This window comes from Haliotis cracherodii, unplaced genomic scaffold, assembly GCF_022045235.1.
Source record: "Haliotis cracherodii isolate W230 unplaced genomic scaffold, xgHalCrac1.p SCAF_23, whole genome shotgun sequence".
Lineage (NCBI taxonomy): Eukaryota > Metazoa > Mollusca > Gastropoda > Lepetellida > Haliotidae > Haliotis > Haliotis cracherodii.
This window is the reverse complement of record NW_027266279.1, coordinates 2,912,985-2,931,545: the sequence shown is the minus strand read 5'-3', so window position 1 is coordinate 2,931,545 and position 18,561 is coordinate 2,912,985. Positions and strand designations below refer to the sequence as shown.

The 18,561-nt window shown below is 40.2% G+C and overlaps 1 protein-coding gene across 6 annotated transcripts in view; it reads left to right on the top strand.

Annotated features, from left to right (window-relative positions):
• Positions 1-7,196: 7,196 nt before the first annotated feature.
• Positions 7,197-18,561, top strand: part of LOC139471817 (polyamine-transporting ATPase 13A3-like) — a 66,989-nt gene continuing 55,624 nt past the window's right edge. For all 6 annotated transcript variants that reach the window (XM_071254320.1, XM_071254319.1, XM_071254318.1 and 3 more), the window contains exon 1: positions 7,197-7,348. In XM_071254320.1, the coding sequence (XP_071110421.1) occupies positions 7,333-7,348 (16 nt within the window). In that variant the 5' untranslated portion in view covers positions 7,197-7,332. The remainder of the gene's footprint in view (positions 7,349-18,561) is intronic.

Here is an 18,561-nt window from a genome sequence, read left to right as displayed (position 1 = left end):
ATGTAACAGGGAACAGAGGTGGTCCTTGGATTAAGTAACTTGATGTTATGTGACAAGGAACAGAGGTGGTCCTTGGATCAAGTAACTTGATGTTATGTAACAGGGAACAGAGTAGGTTCTTGGATTAAGTAACTTGGTGTTTGGTGACGGAGAACAGAGCAGGTTCTTGGATTAAGTAACTTGATGTTATGTGACAGGGAACAGAGGTGGTCCTTGGATTAAGTAACTTGATGTTATGTGACAGGGAACAGAGGTGGTCCTTGGATTAAGTAACTTGATGTTATGTGACAGGGAACAGAGGTGGTCCTTGGATTAAGTAACTTGATGTTATGTGACAGGGAACAGAGATGGTCCTTGGATGAGGTAACTTGATGCTATGTGACAGGGAACAGGGATGGTCCTTGGATTAAGTAACTTGATGTTATGTGACAGGGAACAGAGATGGTCCTTTGATTTAGTAACTTGATGTTATGTGACAAGGAACAGAGGTGGTCCTTGGATTAAGTAACTTGATGTTATGTGACAGGGAACAGAGGTGGTCCTTGGATTAAGTAACTTGATGTTATGTGACAGGGAACAGAGGTGGTCCTTGGATTAAGTAACTTGATGTTATGTGACAGGGAACAGAGATGGTCCTTGGATGAGGTAACTTGATGCTATGTGACAGGGAACAGGGATGGTCCTTTGATTAAGTAACTTGATGTTATGTGACAGGGAACAGAGATGGTCCTTTGATTTAGTAACTTGATGTTATGTGACAAGGAACAGAGGTGGTCCTTGGATTAAGTAACTTGATGCTATGTGACAGGGAACAGAGGTGGTCCTTGGGTTAAGTAACTTGATGTTATGTGACAGGGAACAGAGGTGGTCCTTGGATTAAGTAACTTGATGTTATGTGACAGGGAACAGAGGTGGTCCTTGGATTAAGTAACTTGATGTTATGTGACAGGGAACAGAGGTGGTCCTTGGATTAAGTAACTTGGTGTTTGGTGACGGAGAACAGAGCAGGTTCTTGGATTAAGTAACTTGATGTTATGTGACAGGGAACAGAGGTGATCCTTGGATTAAGTAACAAGAGGTAATGTGCACAGGAAACAGAGGTGACCTTTGGCTCCACGCTTCGCAATCAGTTGAGTTTGTTAAGGTGCACAAACGTTCTCACTTTTGATCTTCTTGTGATTATTAGTAGGTGGACTTTTAGTGACGTTCAGCTTGATTCTGTTATTCCTCCCTTGTTGTTCAACAATGGAGTCGATAGACTGGATCAATTTCCATTATAGTATAATTAAATATAAATAATGTATCAAATTATTAAAATGCAAGTACAAAATTGAAACATTGGGTTGTTTTTTAAAAAAAAGCATTATGTTTCACTGAGTGGTCTGTGCATAAGACTGCAGAGACGAGAGGACAGCATCTAGGATTTTCAAGATTATTTTAAAAAATCATATTGGAAACAGAGTGTACTCTGAATCAAGTGTGTCAATTCCGACGAAATTCAGTTAATTGTAATGACGAGAACTCAAGTACGCATCGTACTTGCGCAAGGTATTTTATGGGTGCTTCGTGTCAAGTCGAACTTGCCCGGTTCGGTTGACCCTTATCTGGGGGTGTTCAATTTAGATAGACAGATTTTATTCGATATTAAGGCCAGAGGCCCATGATACAATCATTTAATATAATTTAGAGACGCATGCTTGTTTACATTTTGCTGATAATAAGAACAGAGTTGTAAAGATTAGTGGCAGGTTCAACTTTTCTTAATTGATGTACTTTATTATGATACAGGGGGGCACGGGTGGCCCAGTCGTCTAAGGCGCCGCGATTCTTTGTGTATAGTTGCGTCTTTTGGGCACGCCAGAAACCTATGATTGTGGGTTCGAATCCAGGTTCGCCCCGATTATGTTTCTAGGTTTGTCAGCACCATGCCCGTGCTCGTGGGTTTCACCGAAGTGGTAAACGTCTAAGACCTGCATCACTTCGGGCTTTCCTCCCACATTAAACTTACACACCGCGACACTTACACTTAGTCGCTGAAAATATATAATTCTGAAAGAAACAGATAAGTATTCCGAATGTCACTTTCATAATCTGGTAAGCGACGCTCTGATTGGTTGGATTAAAGGTCGTTCTGACGTGACCCCTAATGGTATGTCTTCAGATAGATTGGCATCCCTTCGGCATGCTAGAAACCTATGGTTATGGGTTAGATTTCTGGTTCGCCCGGTTCTTTGTAGATGCCAATACATTTACAATATAGTAGGTGACCCGTGAAAATCCGGGGAAGAATAAGTCTTCTGCAACCCATGTTTGCCGTAAGAGGCGACTAACGGGATCGGGTGGTCAGGCTCGCTGACTTGGTTGATGAATGTCATCGATCCCAATTGTGTTACTACATCTAAATTTTGTAGCAAAGCTGACTTTAAGTAAACTGGGATATTTGATCAAAGGTACAATTCAACATTTAAAGAATATTTTTATATGGGTTACCCAACTAACACGTCCTCGATATCTATAAACAAACAAACACTGACCCTATGTGATGACTATTTTAGGAAATCCTAATTACGCAAAGGGCCAGCATTACGAAAAAAAACATGATTTTGGTATTATTCAATTTTACTTTCATACCCGTGGTATCACAAAATGTTCTTTTTCTTTTGTAATTGTAAACTTGAATCCGCCATTGGCGATATATCATCTACAACTATAAAGCAAAAAAAAATAATCGCAACTTGGAGAGACAAATAGGCCTCTACAACCAAGGTCCTCCATGACAGGTCGATTAATGAAAATGTTAAATAGCTGAAAATAATTTGAAAGGCCCTTCGAAAACCTAACACAAGCATTCAGCTTAGAATTCATTGATAAAATAATGTTAAGAAATCTACCAGTTACACCAGCTTCTCATAGGCTGCCAATAAACATTGTGTTTTAAAGAATCAAAGGTCTTGGGAAAAATAAAAAAAATACACACTAAAACCTACTTTTCTTTTGACTAACATACTTCTGGACAAGAGCATGTCATGATAATATACTCTTCAAAAAAAGAAACGCAACACGGATATTTTGGGCCAAAAAAGTAAAATTAGCGGACCAAGAGGTGCAACATGAAGAGGTTTAATGTATTATAGTGTCAGTGACAAATTTCCCGGATCAAAATGATGACAACAAGGACATGCAAACCATTAGTCTGGAAACACGTACGATTCGGGAAAACGCAGCCAGTGCATTAACAAAAGGACCATGGAGGTGCACGTCCTGCATGTGCAGCAGCACTATCAACGGTGTTAAAGTGAAGGATTTTATTATTACCAGGCATCTGCGTCAATCGAACAACGTGCCAGGATTAACAGAAGTGCAAAGAAACAACGTCACAGGCCGCTTGCAGGCAGAGGAATCCCGATCAGGTGTAGCCAGGGTGTTCGATGTAGCCCCCAGCACCATCACAAGGCTATGGGATCGGTTTTAACGGCATGGGTCAACACGTGATCGGCCAAGGTCTCGACGACGAAGAGTAACCACCCCCGCCGAAGATCGCTACACCCGACTGCGCCACCTACGTGAAAGGACGACTACAGCCACCTCAACCGCATCCCAAATACCGCAGAATCTCCGACCAGACCGTACGAAACCGTTTAAGAGAAGCAGGTCTACGAGCAAGACGTCCTGTTCGTCAACAACGACTGCATTGGTGTCGTCAACACAGGGTATAGCCTCAACTGCGATGGAGAGATGTCTGGTTCAGCGACGAATCAAGATTTCTCCTCCGTTGAGGGGATGGAAGAGCGCAGGTCTGCAGACGTTGGGGAGAACGTTACGCCGAAAACTGCGTACAGGAAGTGGACAGGTTTGGTGGGGGTAGTGTCATGATGTGGGCGGCTATCTCTCATCACGACAGGTCAGGTTTGGTCCATATCCAGGGCAATCTTACGGCTCAACGATAGATCAACGAAATTCTCCTCCCACACGTCCCCCCAATTACAGTCAACGGCAACGGTGTGCACCAGCAGGACAACGCTCGACCGCATTCATCACGGATCACAAAAGTCGATCTACACAACAACAACAACAACGTTGACGTTCTGCCCTGGCCCTCCAGATCCCCGGATTTGAACCCGACAGAGGACCTGTGGGATGAACTGGATAGACGGCTACGCCGACGTCAATCACAACCCAAGACGTTGCAGCAGTTGGCTTTTGCGTTGCAGGCCGCGTGGGCTACCATTCCCCAGGATGTGATTCGCATATTCGTCTCTTCCATGGGCAGGATATGTCATTCCGCTATCGATTCCAACGGGGGACATGCGTGTTATTGATGGTAGCTGACCTTCGCCTTGGACTTTTCCTATGTACCGATTACTGAGATGACTACAATCACCAAAGGTTCTCTCCACAACATTTTGGCTCAATACCTTGTACGGTTCCTCGTATAAATGTATTTTCCAACCTCACACAATTCTGGCTTTGCGTTTCTTTTTTTTCGAAGAGTATATATTATGAAATTGTTCTTAATTCACTTACTATTGTGAAAGGAGTATTGGGTTTATTAGGTAAAATGTTTGTGAAATAGAACTGTGTGAAACTGTCGACATTCCGAACCCAGTATCTTCAGTATACCAAATGGGGTAACAAATGGTTATAAATCGGGTTTCTTTTTCGGAAATACGTATAGCATTTTCTTGGATCAATGACTAAAAATGCACTATTATGTATATAAAGTTACAGTTGTTTTTCTGAGATTGATTAATTTATAAAGACACTGCATTAAAGTGATCATTTGGCAGCCCAGTTTCCGTTTCCATGTGTGTTGACCTATTTAGGATAGAAGTATGTCAAGGCGCCACGGGTTTCTATCGAGACTGTTAAGCAAATATAGTTGTGTTAACCAGCCACGCATACGACATGCCAATTAACTACATAATTCAGCTATAAACGGTATCTCATTATCGTGCTTACATTTGTAGTCAAGTGTACTGGGTAAGTTGGTATTTGAAAGACGCCTCGTGTTGTTCATGAAATTAGGAAATGTTGCCATTCCTTTCTTTCATGTGTTGACGGCTCATTGACGGATGCAGGCGTGTGTGCGCGTGCGTGCGTGCGTGCGTGCGTGCTTGCGTGCTTGCGTGTGTGTATGTTACAGGTTGTCCCTTTTCTCGCCGAAGGCCTGGGTTCGATTCCTCGCATGGGTACAATGTGGTAAGCCCATTTCTGGTGCCCCAAGCCTAGCCTGATATATTGCTTAAAGCGGCGTAAAATCACACATACGCACGCACGCACAACCAAAGTTGGTTGGTTGGTTTGTTGTTTTACGCAGCACTCAGTAATATTCCAGCTATATGACGGCGGTCTGTAATTGATCGATCCTGGACCAGAAAATCAAGTAATTGATGTCATGAGCATCGGTCCACGCAATTGGGATTGATGACATGCATCAACCAAGTCATCGAGCCTGACCACCCGATTCCGTTAGTCGCCTCTTACGACAAGCATAGTCGCCTTTTACGGTAAGCATGGGTTGCTGACGACCTATTCTACCCCGGATCTTCAAGGGTGTCACACAACCATAACCTTCAAGATGAAACAAATTGAATTTTGGATGACTTAAATCCGTGCTAGGATTATAACTAAAATGTTAAGTCAATCAAATTTGACATTGTGAAATGATAAAGTTCCCTTTCCTTTACGTGTATTAAGGATTATCTTCTTCAATACCGCTAGGTATCTTCAATACTGATATATCATTGGTTATTATGATAATTTAAAAGATTTAAAACTATTTTGAAGCGTAAGGAAGAGAATATACGGATGTCAACTCCTTCATCAGGTGAATGACTCTTTCACCCGATGAAGGAATAAGCATATACTCCGAAGCGTTGTGTTGCTCATAATAAAGAAGTTGACATCCATATATTCTCTTCCTTAAGTGAATCGGGCGGTCGGGTAGCCTAGTGGTTAAAGCGTTGGCTCGTCACGCCGAAGACCCGGGTTCGATTCCCGACATGGGTACAATGTGTGAAGCCCATTTCAGGTGTCCCCCGCCGTGATATTGCTGGAATATTGCTAAAAGCGGCGTAAAACCATACTCACTCACTCCTTATGTGAATCACTTCTAAATGCCTTTCAAAGACCTATTTTGAAGCGATTTCTTTCGGGACTTGTGGGTCGTGTTAAAACAATAAATCATAAATAAATATTACTCCAAATGATTCAATTTACATTCGAAAATGCCAAATGTTATGTTTGTTAGAAAGTACCTATGAACGAACTCAAAAGTGGAATTCACTGCTACACAGTGACCAACTAAGATCTATGTCTGTTTCTCGGGACGACAATGATCTCTTATTAACAGCGGTATAAAGTCGTTTTTTGGTATATTTGTTCGTTGTTTCACTCCACACGCACTCAGGCTATACTACTGTGAATAATCGTGTCTGGACCTGACAATCCAGTGACTGACATCATAACCATCGATCCACGCAATTGGGATCGATGACATGCATAAACCAAATCAGTGAGCCTGACCACTCGATCCCGTTAGTTGCCTCTTACAACAAGCATGGGTTGCTGAAGACCAAACCTAATCCGTGTCTTCTCGGGTCCGTTCTTGGTATGAAAAGATTGAACACACTCGTAAACAGATCATGGACACCATCCTTGGATTCCGTGCGCCCAGTTTCAAATATCAGCTGTTCCAAATTTATTTTGATTTAAGTTTAATCTTTAATTTTATCATATGCCTATCTATAAATATTCATGGATAAACATTTGTCACCTCATACTTGTGTCCATACATATTTATCTGTCATCTACGTGTTACAACACATGTTGCTCTATTTCAGACGTTTCACTGAAGCATATGTTTGTTCTAAAAAGGTATAAAATTTGGATCGATTAAATTATAAGTATTCGAAACTCCGGCAGTTATGTCCCTTTATAAGGTATTAGAGTTACTGTTCTTGGCTGTTATTGTATCTGAAAGTCCTCCCTCGGGAAGACGATAAATATTATATTTTGTTTTCCAACTGATAAACAAATATGTCACAAATATGCTTTGTGGTTCGTATTATAGTAATCGAAAGTTTACTAGTGAGAGTAACGCAATTATTTATTTGTGAAAACTGCAACAACAAATGTCTTTTCGGAGACAAACGAGGGGTTACGAGCGACAACTTGAATGGGCTGTCCACGGCACGGGAAGTGTCAGATCGAATCGTATCGAGCGAAACTGTTCTGTTGGCAATTTTGATTATATCTGTTATAGAGTGGAACCAAATCATGTCCTTCTAGATAGTTTGTCCAGCATGCGATTTCGTAGCTACAGTGACAAATATGAATCGCCTTACAGGTAAACATTTTCTTACATTCAGATTTGTGTATCATGTGTTGTCAGATGTACAGCTTTACGGTCGAGGCCAGGCCAAACCGATCTATACAGCCCACACAACAGTGGTGGTTATAAAGTGGTTGACTAAAGTTTTAGACCCGTGACAGTGAGTAATGCTCAGAGTTTGTCCTACTGCACTCAGGACAAGCTGCACCCCACAATTACTTTCTCCTCTTTCATGTTATAAAACAAGTTAAATGAACGCTATATATTTAACTGAACATTAGGCTATGATAAACTGATGGTAACAACTTATCTGTGTACAATTAGAAAACGTCTCTGATAGTGAAATATTAGTTCTAGCGTAAATAACATTTAAAAAATTCAACAATTCATATTTTACCAGAACCTCAAATATTTTACCAGTACCTCAAGTACCAGCATAGTAATTTAATGTGTTAATTATTAAGCTTTTTTAGTCAGCATTGTAACATTATAGCCTTGAGCATAATGAGTGGCCAGTGTACAGGTTTGTACAAACAAGCATTTCTGGGTTGTTGTTTTTCACACCTATGAATATGATCACAGCTGTACCCACACGCCCTGAAAAGTTATGACAATATGTGTTTGTAAAAACATAAAAGTCACAGGGATCTTGTCATAACACTTATGTTTTGGACCCCAACTTATTTTTTAACACTATTTCATTAGTATCGTGTCCCAAAAGTAGACCCCCTATGATCATGTGTTTGTCATGTTCATCTCTAGGTTACACACCAATCTTCACACACCATTGGGTGTCTAGCTGTGCAGAGTTGTGTCAATTATCTATGCCAGGAGCTGCTTGTTATGGGTTTGAATCACAGATTTTACCAAATGATGATCCCATGTTGGCAGCATGTCCATGCCAATGTATCTACCATAAACTTCTGAAATCTGTGATGTGATTCGCACCATCAACTTTCTGATCTGTGATGTCGGACGCCTTGTCCACATGACCATAGAGGTTATCCCCAATAAGGTAAGGATCTTATCTGTGGGATGACTCCAAGCCCTGCTACATACTCCCCCTTCAACACCATGACTTGGTTGGTTGGTTTGTTGTTAAACGCTGCACATAGCAATATTCAAGCTATATGACAGTGGTCTGTAAATAATCAAGTCTGGACCAGACAATCCAGTGATTAATACCATGAGCATCGATCCACACAATTGGAACCGATGACCTGTATAAACCAAGTCAGAGAGCCAGACCACCCGATCCCGTTAGTCGCCTTTTACGACAAGCATAGTCACCTTTTTACGGCAAGCATGGGTTGCTGAAGACCTATTCTACCCCGGATCTTCATGGGTCTTCGATAGTATGAACAGAAGGCGCCTCCCGGTCGCGTATTAGGGTACTGAGATTTATTTTATTTAATTGAATATGATCATGGATTTAAAAGATCCCTTGAATTTCCTCTGAATCTGAATCTGCAGTTGGTAGTCATGAGTGGAAGCAATGAAATTCTTCATCAGGAGTTGCCCTCACACAAACATCATGAATGCAATGTAACAGTGTCCTTGTACACACCCCAATTTCATTCGCGTGTAGGACCTGTTCGTGAAGCAGCTGGTGAAGCATGGCCAGCTTGCAAGTCAATTGGAAGCTCATGCATCATGTGCATGGTTGAACGGTCAGGGAGATACATGTAGATATCTGCCTCACTGACTCAATATACCATTTTCAACCGGACTTTCTGAGGGGCATGCCCAGCTGAACAGCCAAAAGACTATTGATGTGGTGCACAGCTATATTTTCTCACTTACTCGATCTCGATTGCTGACCGGAGGTGAGGTGAAATGGGGTTTAACATCTTGCTCAAGATTAATGCACTTTAACAGCGGTAGAAACTAACATTTTTGGTCCACTAGTCCTTATAATGATAACATATAGCAAAGCCCTTAAAAATGGCAAATATCTACTAGTCCTTATGATACCTTAACTATTGGGCAGATTGGCAAGGACTACAGGACTAGTGCCAATTTCTAACCCTGACTTATATTGCGATATGTGTGTGTGTGTGCATGTTTATGTGAGCCTGAGAACCCACACTCAGTAGGATTCATCATGAACATGTCAACATTGTGTTATGCTTTTACAAATAGATGAACAATCTTAGTTAGGAGTACAGTATCTCATTCTCCTCAGAGCTCTTACTCCAACAGGATACCACCCTGTTTGCAGCTCTGAAGACACCTCCATAGAAGGCCATGTCTGGTAATTCTAAGCAAACTCTGAAGGAAGCATGGATTTCATCAGACAATCAAATGTCAGCTTTCTAATCAACTCGGCTTCTATTCTTTTCCACCTCGATTTGAATCCCATTTGAGAAGAGTGCGTGGATTCTTCAGACAATCAAATGTCAGCTTTCTAATCAACTTGGCTTCAATACTTTTGGATGTTGATACCACAGTGCTCAGAAATGACAAGATGTATCAAATATCCACAATAATATATAATCATGGCCTAATTTCTTTTGCATTTGGGACTTATTGACTCTATTTGTTTTCATGAAACAAATCAGATTTGCATGTCTTGATTGCTTTGCTTGCTCGTTCTGAGTGTTTAGACGCCTCAACACGAAAAGAAAGTGCTTGCAGAGAGGTATTACATTGTAGTAAGAGATCTGATTCAATGAGATTGTAGGGGTACAATATTGGGGTGTCACAGTACACCTACATAACATATCAATGCATCTCATGATACTTGAGATACCATGCAATATGTTGCATGGGGCAAAGAAAGGTTGTTGTAATCAAGTAGTTTGTGTTTTACTCACATAATTGGATTGTTCCAGTATCATGATCAGCGCTTTGTTTCTTAATAGGCAGTAAGGTAACTCAAGCCTAATTAGGAGTTCCATTATAGGGCTGAGATGGGTAACTCAGGTACTCGGGTCGGGTGGGTACCCACAGGACTACCCGGACCCGTGGGGAGTCACATGATTTTATTTTTAATGGCAAAAATTATACAGAACTCTATGGTTACACTATAAGTGACAAATGTTCACATTTCTTTCCGACTATGCACTCATTCCTTCTGACTTTATATGTTTGCATAAAGATAAAACTTCAGTCAACTTCAGTGTATGCATGACAAGCTCATTTTATACCTGTATCTTGACAGGAGTACGGTCAAACGTTTCCCAATCGGACATTTTGTACCTATCTCTTGAGACCGACAGCGGGTAGCCGGGTAGGGTCGGGTAATAAGGGGATGGATACCCGGGTGGCTTAGGCACATCAGAAACATGATTGTGGGTTTGAATCCTGGTTCGCCCTGATTATGTTAATAGGTTTGTCAATACCATACCTGTGCTTGTGTGTTTCACATAAGTGGTAAATGTCTGAGACCTGCATCACTTCGGGCTTTCCTCCCACATTAAGCTGACACGCCGTGATATAACTGGAATACTGTTAAAAGCAGTGTTAAACCCAACACACTCACTGTGTTCATCAAGTTGTTCGAGTTGCCAGTATGTATACATGTAATTCGGAAAGGAACAGTTTATTTTCGACATGTTACAAAGTCAGGTCCATCCCACTGCATGACACCTTTAATTATTTGTACCTCCTGGATGAGATTGTACTGTCTGTTCATCTCTTATCACTTTGGGGGGCACGGGTGGCCCAGTCGTCTAAGGCGCCGTGATTCGCTGTGCAGAGTTGCGTCCCTTGGGCAGGCCAAAAACCTATGATTTTGGGTTCGAATCCCGATTATGTTTCTATCTTTGTCAGCACCATACCTATGCTTGTGGGTTTCACTGAAGTGGTAAACGTCTGAGACCTGCATCACTTTTGGCTTTTCTCCCATATAACTGGAATATTGTTAAAAGCAGCGTTAAACCCAACACACTCACTCACTCATTTACCACTTTGAAACACGGGTTTCTATTAAGCTAACGTTGGTGAAGATGGCTCCCATGAATACTGTTATAGGCACCATTGGTCATATCCAACTTGTCTAGAGCTGAATTTTGGACTGGGGGGTATGAAAAATTACTGAAATACTGTCGGAAATACTAAAAAAATGCTTTTCTTGCTTCATTTAATAAATATGAATCATAGAGCTATAAAAATAGCATATATCAAAACAATGCAAATCTACCTAGTCTGGCCTATTTTAACCATGTTAATTGACACTGTGATTAGAACCAAAAATTTACTTTTAAAGGTAAAAGTATAATTAGCTCCTGCACCGCATCCAAGATTATTGCACTTGTATAGCGATGTGCATGCACGTGTGTGTGTGCGTGTAGGCTGCTTGTACTTGTCCGGACTGATGCCGATTTATAGTGCTAGCTCACTGAGATACCATGCCACAGTTTAACATGACTACCCCACTCAGACACAGTATACTGACTCCGAGCCGACCAATCCTTGTTTTAGCCCCTCAATGCCAAGAGTCAGACAGGGTAACAACAAGTACCACTTTTGACTTCTTTTGGTATGATGAAGCTGGGGATTGAACCCCAGACCTTCCTCTCTCCGGGTGGACACTCAACCACAAGACCACAGAGGCAGTTCAGAGTAACAGACAAGTGGCCATATCTAATCCTGTGTCTACCCACATGTCTATGTTGGCAGTGCTAAACAATTTTTGTGATGATTCAATACTTTGTCTGGTATCACAACAAATCTTGAAATTCATAATTATGAAGCTCATATTTTGTGTTGAAAATGACCTGTCCCCTACACCTTTTTTTTTTGGAAAAAAACCCACCACCTTTTGATGGCCCAAATGTCCACTGCCACATAAGTCTCTCTGAAGCCGTCTGGCAAACACAATATTTTACTTGACCACATTGACTTGGGTACCAGGCTAGTGGTTATGGTCACACACTGGTGAAGGCATTCTTCTTTGTTGGATCACTGACTTTGAAAAGCAGGTCCTCTTTTGTTGTTGTTGCTTTAAGCATGTTAAGTGTTTAAGAGGTTGCCTTCTGCCTTGGCAATTTCAGCTGACCTGTCCCTCTTTGGGACTCGTGGGAGTAGGGCACACATATCTATTGTGAGTATTGACAAAATTTCTGTTTCTTGTATTGATCAGTGTTGATAAGATTTAATTTCATTTTGTTTGTTTTTAAAATTGATAGAATTTCTTTTGCTGCTCTAATTATATGCATTCAAGTTGCTGACCATCTCTCAGAAATAGAGTTAGTTTGGCCTTTGCTACTGCATCTCTTGGCTATTGGTGATCTACAACAGGTAGCAGATCTAACTGCAGTTCTGTCATTTCAAAGGATCAGCTGATAAAGCTAACCCTTAGAGCTACGGTGCAATGACGCCGTGTCAGTGATTTTGCTAAATGGTATTTGGCAGGAGATTTTCATGATTATATCATTCTTCTACATCGTGACCCAATTTGAAATGAAATATTTAGAACAGTTTGGATAACCATTGATACCAATCAGTCAATGTCCTCAACAATGGACTGATCTGAAACCATGTTTTTAGTTCACTGTTAGCATGGTGACTGAGGTAATCTTAACAATATGCTGCTTCTGTTATCATGGGTGACTTTTGGGTGATTGATGTCAGTTTACACCTTACTGAATCGCAAATCTACATTGTGAGCATCCAATGTTCACAGGTCCAGCATGTCTTACCTTCAGATGGGTCTTCTCTCCATTTGACCCGCACGTTTCCACTTTGATCAAAAGAAGAATGAGAAATACATCGTGTGAGATTGGATAAATATTATAAATGTACAATTTATTGTAAAATTACAGTTTGTTAGCATGGTTAGAATGCCAATGACACGATTGAAGTACTTTCATAATGGCACTGTTAATAATGTGGATTGTTGATCATTGTCACAGCCACTGTTTGTGTTGTCCAGATAATTGTTTACAGGTTGTAGTGATCATGGTGAGACATCTGATAATTCCTTTCTAACTGGTTACAAATCAAAATCTTTTTCAGGAACTTCTAACGCTTATTTTACACACAACTCTGTGGCTTAGACTATACAGTGGATAGAGCGTCTGCCTTGAGAGCAGAAGGCTGGTGTTTCGATCCCCTCTCCATGTTATTTAGAAATTGTTCTTGTTACCCTGCTGGCACTTGGGATTATTTACGAGCGGCAGTCATCAATGTCTTAGAACAGGAATATTGCTGAGTGTCACTTAAAAAGTTATGATTTAAACCTCCACATGTACACGTTACGTTATTTCGTTGACCTGACAGATAACCATGATACTGATGTTGTGATCTCCAAGGTCATACAGGAGTCAGGAGCTGATAAGGATAACAATGATACTCATTAAACATGAACATTGTAGGACAGGGTCATTTACCTGGGTTTTATCGGACACAAATATTTGACACATATTATATGCATTGTTAGTCCCATGGGATTCTCGAAAGATGTTACATGATGGTACTTGTTGTATCCTGTCTGGCACTGGGCATTAAGGGATTAAGACAAAACTGGTCTGCTCGGTGCCAGTTTACTGTGGCTGAGTGGGGTTCCATGTTATCCTGAAGCATGGGATCTCAGAGGGCTGGCACTATGCATATGCTATGTAAATACAATAACCTTGAATATGGCGTTAAAGCCCTTTTCACCACCACCCTTGGGATACAAAAAAGTAAAAAATTACATTTACTCATTCTAAGTGCTTATTTCATCTCATTCAAAAAAGTTAGTGGAAACTACTGTGCTGTGTTCCAAAGAACATAGAAAAACAATTCACCTGAATACAGCCCTCAGCCGCGACTGGAAGCAAGTGACCAAGCCTGTATACTTGTCACTCTCTCATTTCACTTACCCTTAAGGCCAAAACACGTTTACTGGAGGCGGGTATGACTAGGTGGGTGCTACAGCATATGAGTCAGGATAATAAATGATATTTTTACCTAAAAAATACATGTTTTACCTCACCCTGACTCCGTACTTATGATGCATTTTGATGCAGAATAATGTATTTTGGAGGATGGTTATGACATGTATAAGAAGAATTTCTGGAACAAGATTAAATGACTGTCATGTGCCTGATGCAAGTGACTTGATTGTTTCTTTAAAAGTACAACAACAGAAAAAGAAGTTCATGGCCATTGTGTTATTTTTCTTGCAAATCAAGACACTTGAAGTAATGTGTTTGTACTAAATGATGGCTTTTACAGCTTAAAGGAAATGGTGGTGAATGGTCAACTTCTGTTTTGTGCCAGAACTTGCAAACAACTTGCCAAATAATGGGCTGATGTTGTACATTCAAAAATATTCTTTTCCCATTTTTAGATTTGTTTCTAAATATTGGGGATGGGTATTTGAGGTTTAAAGTGTATCACAATATTTTGCAATGGACAAGGCCCTATTGTGATACGTATCACGATATATTGTATAATTCTAAATGTTTAATTCAAAAGCAAACTGATACATTAAGGTATGAACTGAAGTTCATGAATAGAACAAAACAAGATGCTGGTACAACATAATATTTACTCATTCAATAAATACGCAGCCATCTTGGGGCCCCTAATGCTCGCTCCTGGGCAGTGTAGGCATTTGGCAAGTGTATAACATTAAACACATGATACAAATCCCAATTTGAAATCACATGATATATCGAGCATGAAAAAATGATACTGTGGTACGTATCGTGGAAAGAATGAACGTCAATTTCCCGATATGCAGGTATGCTTCACACCCATACTAAATATTGAAACATAATTGCTTTGTTGCTAAGTAAGTGATATACTGTTATCATTACTCACTCGGCCACGGCTGTGTATTTTCATGAATATATGATATCGCCACTCTGCAGAATGAAGATATCAGTTTACATTGTCACTTACTAGTTGTAGAAGATATATGTAACTTATAAATTAGATTAGCTCACAGCCAGGTATGTAATAAATATCAATATCATTAAGTTATCAGTACAACTACAGCTGTACACAACTGGTACAAGCAATGCTGTCGGAATACAGGATGACCTTGCAGTGTTAGAAACTGACAGTTTTAGTCCACTAGTCCTTGTAATGATAACATATGGCAAACCGGTAACATATGGCAAACCCGGTAACATATGGCGGTCAGGTAGCCTAGTGGTTAATGCGTCCGCTCATCACGCCGAAGACCCGGGTTCGATTCCCGACATGGGTACAATGTGTGAAGCCCATTTCTGGTGTCCCCCGACGGGATATTGCTGGAATATCGCTAAAACTATACTCACTCACTAAAAAAGGTAAATTTCTACAAGTCCTTATCATAGCTTAACTATTGGACAGTTTGGCAAGGACAATTGGACTCGTGCCAGTTTTTAATGCTGCCTTGATATTGAAACATCCACTCACTTACCATGCTTACCCTCTGACATAGTTAGATAACAACAGCGGGTTCACTGTGGTGTTGTCATCTGATCAGATCTATCATTACTAGTAGTGGGACGATGCATCGATGGATCGCGATATTTTACTTCTCATTACAAGTATTGATCACAGTCACACACAAAGATAAAAATATCAAATTCTTATCTTAATTGTTTGCTTTAAAAACTGTTAAACCAAATACTAATTATTTGTGATAATTAATGGTGGAACAGTAAATATTTTCACCCATTGCTCTATACAAATGCATAAATTATTATTATTATTATTATTATTATTACTTGACACTGCCAACTGTAAATAATCGACCCGTGAAGATCCAGTTTAGAACAGGTCTTCAGTAACCCATGCTTGCCGTAAAAGGCGACTATGCTTGTCATAAGAGGCGACTAACATGATCGGGTGGTCAGGCATGCTGACTTGGTTGATGCATGTCATCGTATCCCAGTTGCTTAGATCGATGCTCAAGATATCAATCACTGGATTGCCTGGTCAAGACTCGAATATTTACAGACTGCTGTCATATAGCATGTATAGTTGAAATAGTGCTGAGTGCAGCGTTAAACAACAAATAAACAAACAAAATAAACTGTAAATATCTTGTGTGCCAGGTATTTGGCCATTCTGTCTATGAAAAAGATGGCTTACTCACCACAGATAAAAGCACATACATGTTACAGATCGGATCATGAGCCAAGTCTCGTTGTATGTATTGGATCACACTGCATGTGTATCGTCCCAGCCCTAATCATTACAAGTTTACAAGTAACCAAAATATATTTTCAGTGAAATAATTTTCTGAAAAAGTGAGATCTATCTTGTGTCAGCCATCAGTTACTCAGACAAGTAACAGGTTCAACTGGATTGTAACAAGCAAGTGAATTCACACCAAACACAATAACTGAAGACCCGTGAAGATGCGGGTTGATTGGTCTTCAGCAACCCATAAGAGACAACTAACGGGATCAGGTCGTCAGACTCAGTGAGTTGGTTGATGCATGTCATCGTATCCCAATTACGATGGATGCATGTGATGTCAATGACTGAATTGTCTGGTCCAGACTCAAGTACTTAGAGACCACCTTCATATAGCTGGAATATTGCTGACTGGCGTTTAACAACAAACAAACAATAACAGCATGATGTTTGAACAGGCTGGCCGGCCAACATGTCTTGATCTTTGTGAAACATCAAGTAGCCAATCAGAAGATTCTATGAGAAAGTAAAGATAAATGTTTTTTTCTGATATCATATGCTTCGATCCGCAAAATGATACACATTGTAGAATCGAGGTGAAACAAGTGGAGTTATTTCAATGAAGACATATTTCTAGGGCATTAAATTTGTTACCTGTAAATGATATCCAATTCCGATATTAAGTTTGATGGAAAGAGTAATTTGTGTGTGTTTGATATTATAAAACATGTGTGCACACCACTAAATTGACAGCAGGTTCTGATGTTATGATAAGGGACTGGCACCGGCTGGTCTTGTCATCACAGTAGGTATGCTTAAATTATTATGGAAATTATACTCAAATATTTGCCTTGATCCTAAAAGTCTCCTCATTCCAATGCCATTGTTCATTGCTTTTGGTTAGAGATCTTGTTGCTTGGGGTGTGTGCATAGGTGGTCCATTTGTCTAAGGTGCAGCAATTCGCTGTGCAGACCTGCATCCCTCAGAGGTCCAGAAACTCATCATACCAGTGGTCTTGGCCCTCACTTCAGCGGTCAACATCTAATACCTGCATGACTTTGGGTTCCTATCACGTCCCGTTGACACACTCTGATTTTACCATAATAAAACGCGCCATTGAACTAAACTCACCTTCACGAACTCATTCATGATATGCTAGTATTGTTTAGTCCTGAGGTAAATCTTATTGGAGCTTCCCTTTGTGAAATGTTTCAAAAAGTTCCAGGCAATTGTAAATTTGTTATGCATTATCAGATGACCAATTATTTGTATGTCAGTAATCAATTATTGATCTATATTCGTGATAATAATGAAGTTGATAGTAAAATATTAACCCACATACTTTAATAGCACAGCAAACATTCCTTGAAATATGGAACAGATACGAAACTTTAAAAGTTTAATTGAATTCAACATGTTCAAAGCCTTGACAGTTTGTCAGTATTACTACTTATCATAATCTGAGCCTGAAATGTTTAATATTAGAATGTCAGTTGTGTTGGCTCCAAGGAGAACCATTTTGGCTCCTGTTTTTTTCCCTGCAGGAGCCAAACTGCCCCTTTGTAAAAAATTAACCTGGAGGGCTAAAAGACTCCTGACAAACAACTATCTAAAGCGAGCAGTGAACCGCTCATTGACAAACTCTGTGCAGTGTCTCCTCATGTAGGATTCAAAATATTGCTGTAATGAGCTTGATGTCAGGTGTAGGAGGTCAGAGTGATGTAATTCTATATTATCCTGTTTTTCTGCATTAGTACCAGAAGTGGTGGATGGTTTTATTAAGAGTGAAGCGATACACTGAAACTGATACACAGTGCTATGTGGCCTTTGCTATTGTACACAATACACACAGACCTGTATTGAGATACATGACGCACAGCATACATATTTTGGGGGACAGTTTTGAGTGGATTTTGGACATCAAGATTGAGTGAATATCATGTAAGTGGCTTGAATTTAAATACTTTTCAGTTCCTGGCCATCATGTTATTCTGATGCATTGAAATGTGTCTTTTTATGATCAATGAGAAACATTGTTGCACCCCTAGTTTTGTTAAAACATACATAGTTTTGTCAACAGCTTTGCATGCAATGTCATTTACCACATATACACCAAACCACCTGGTCCTGGCTGTTAATGTAGAAATATGTTTCATTAAAT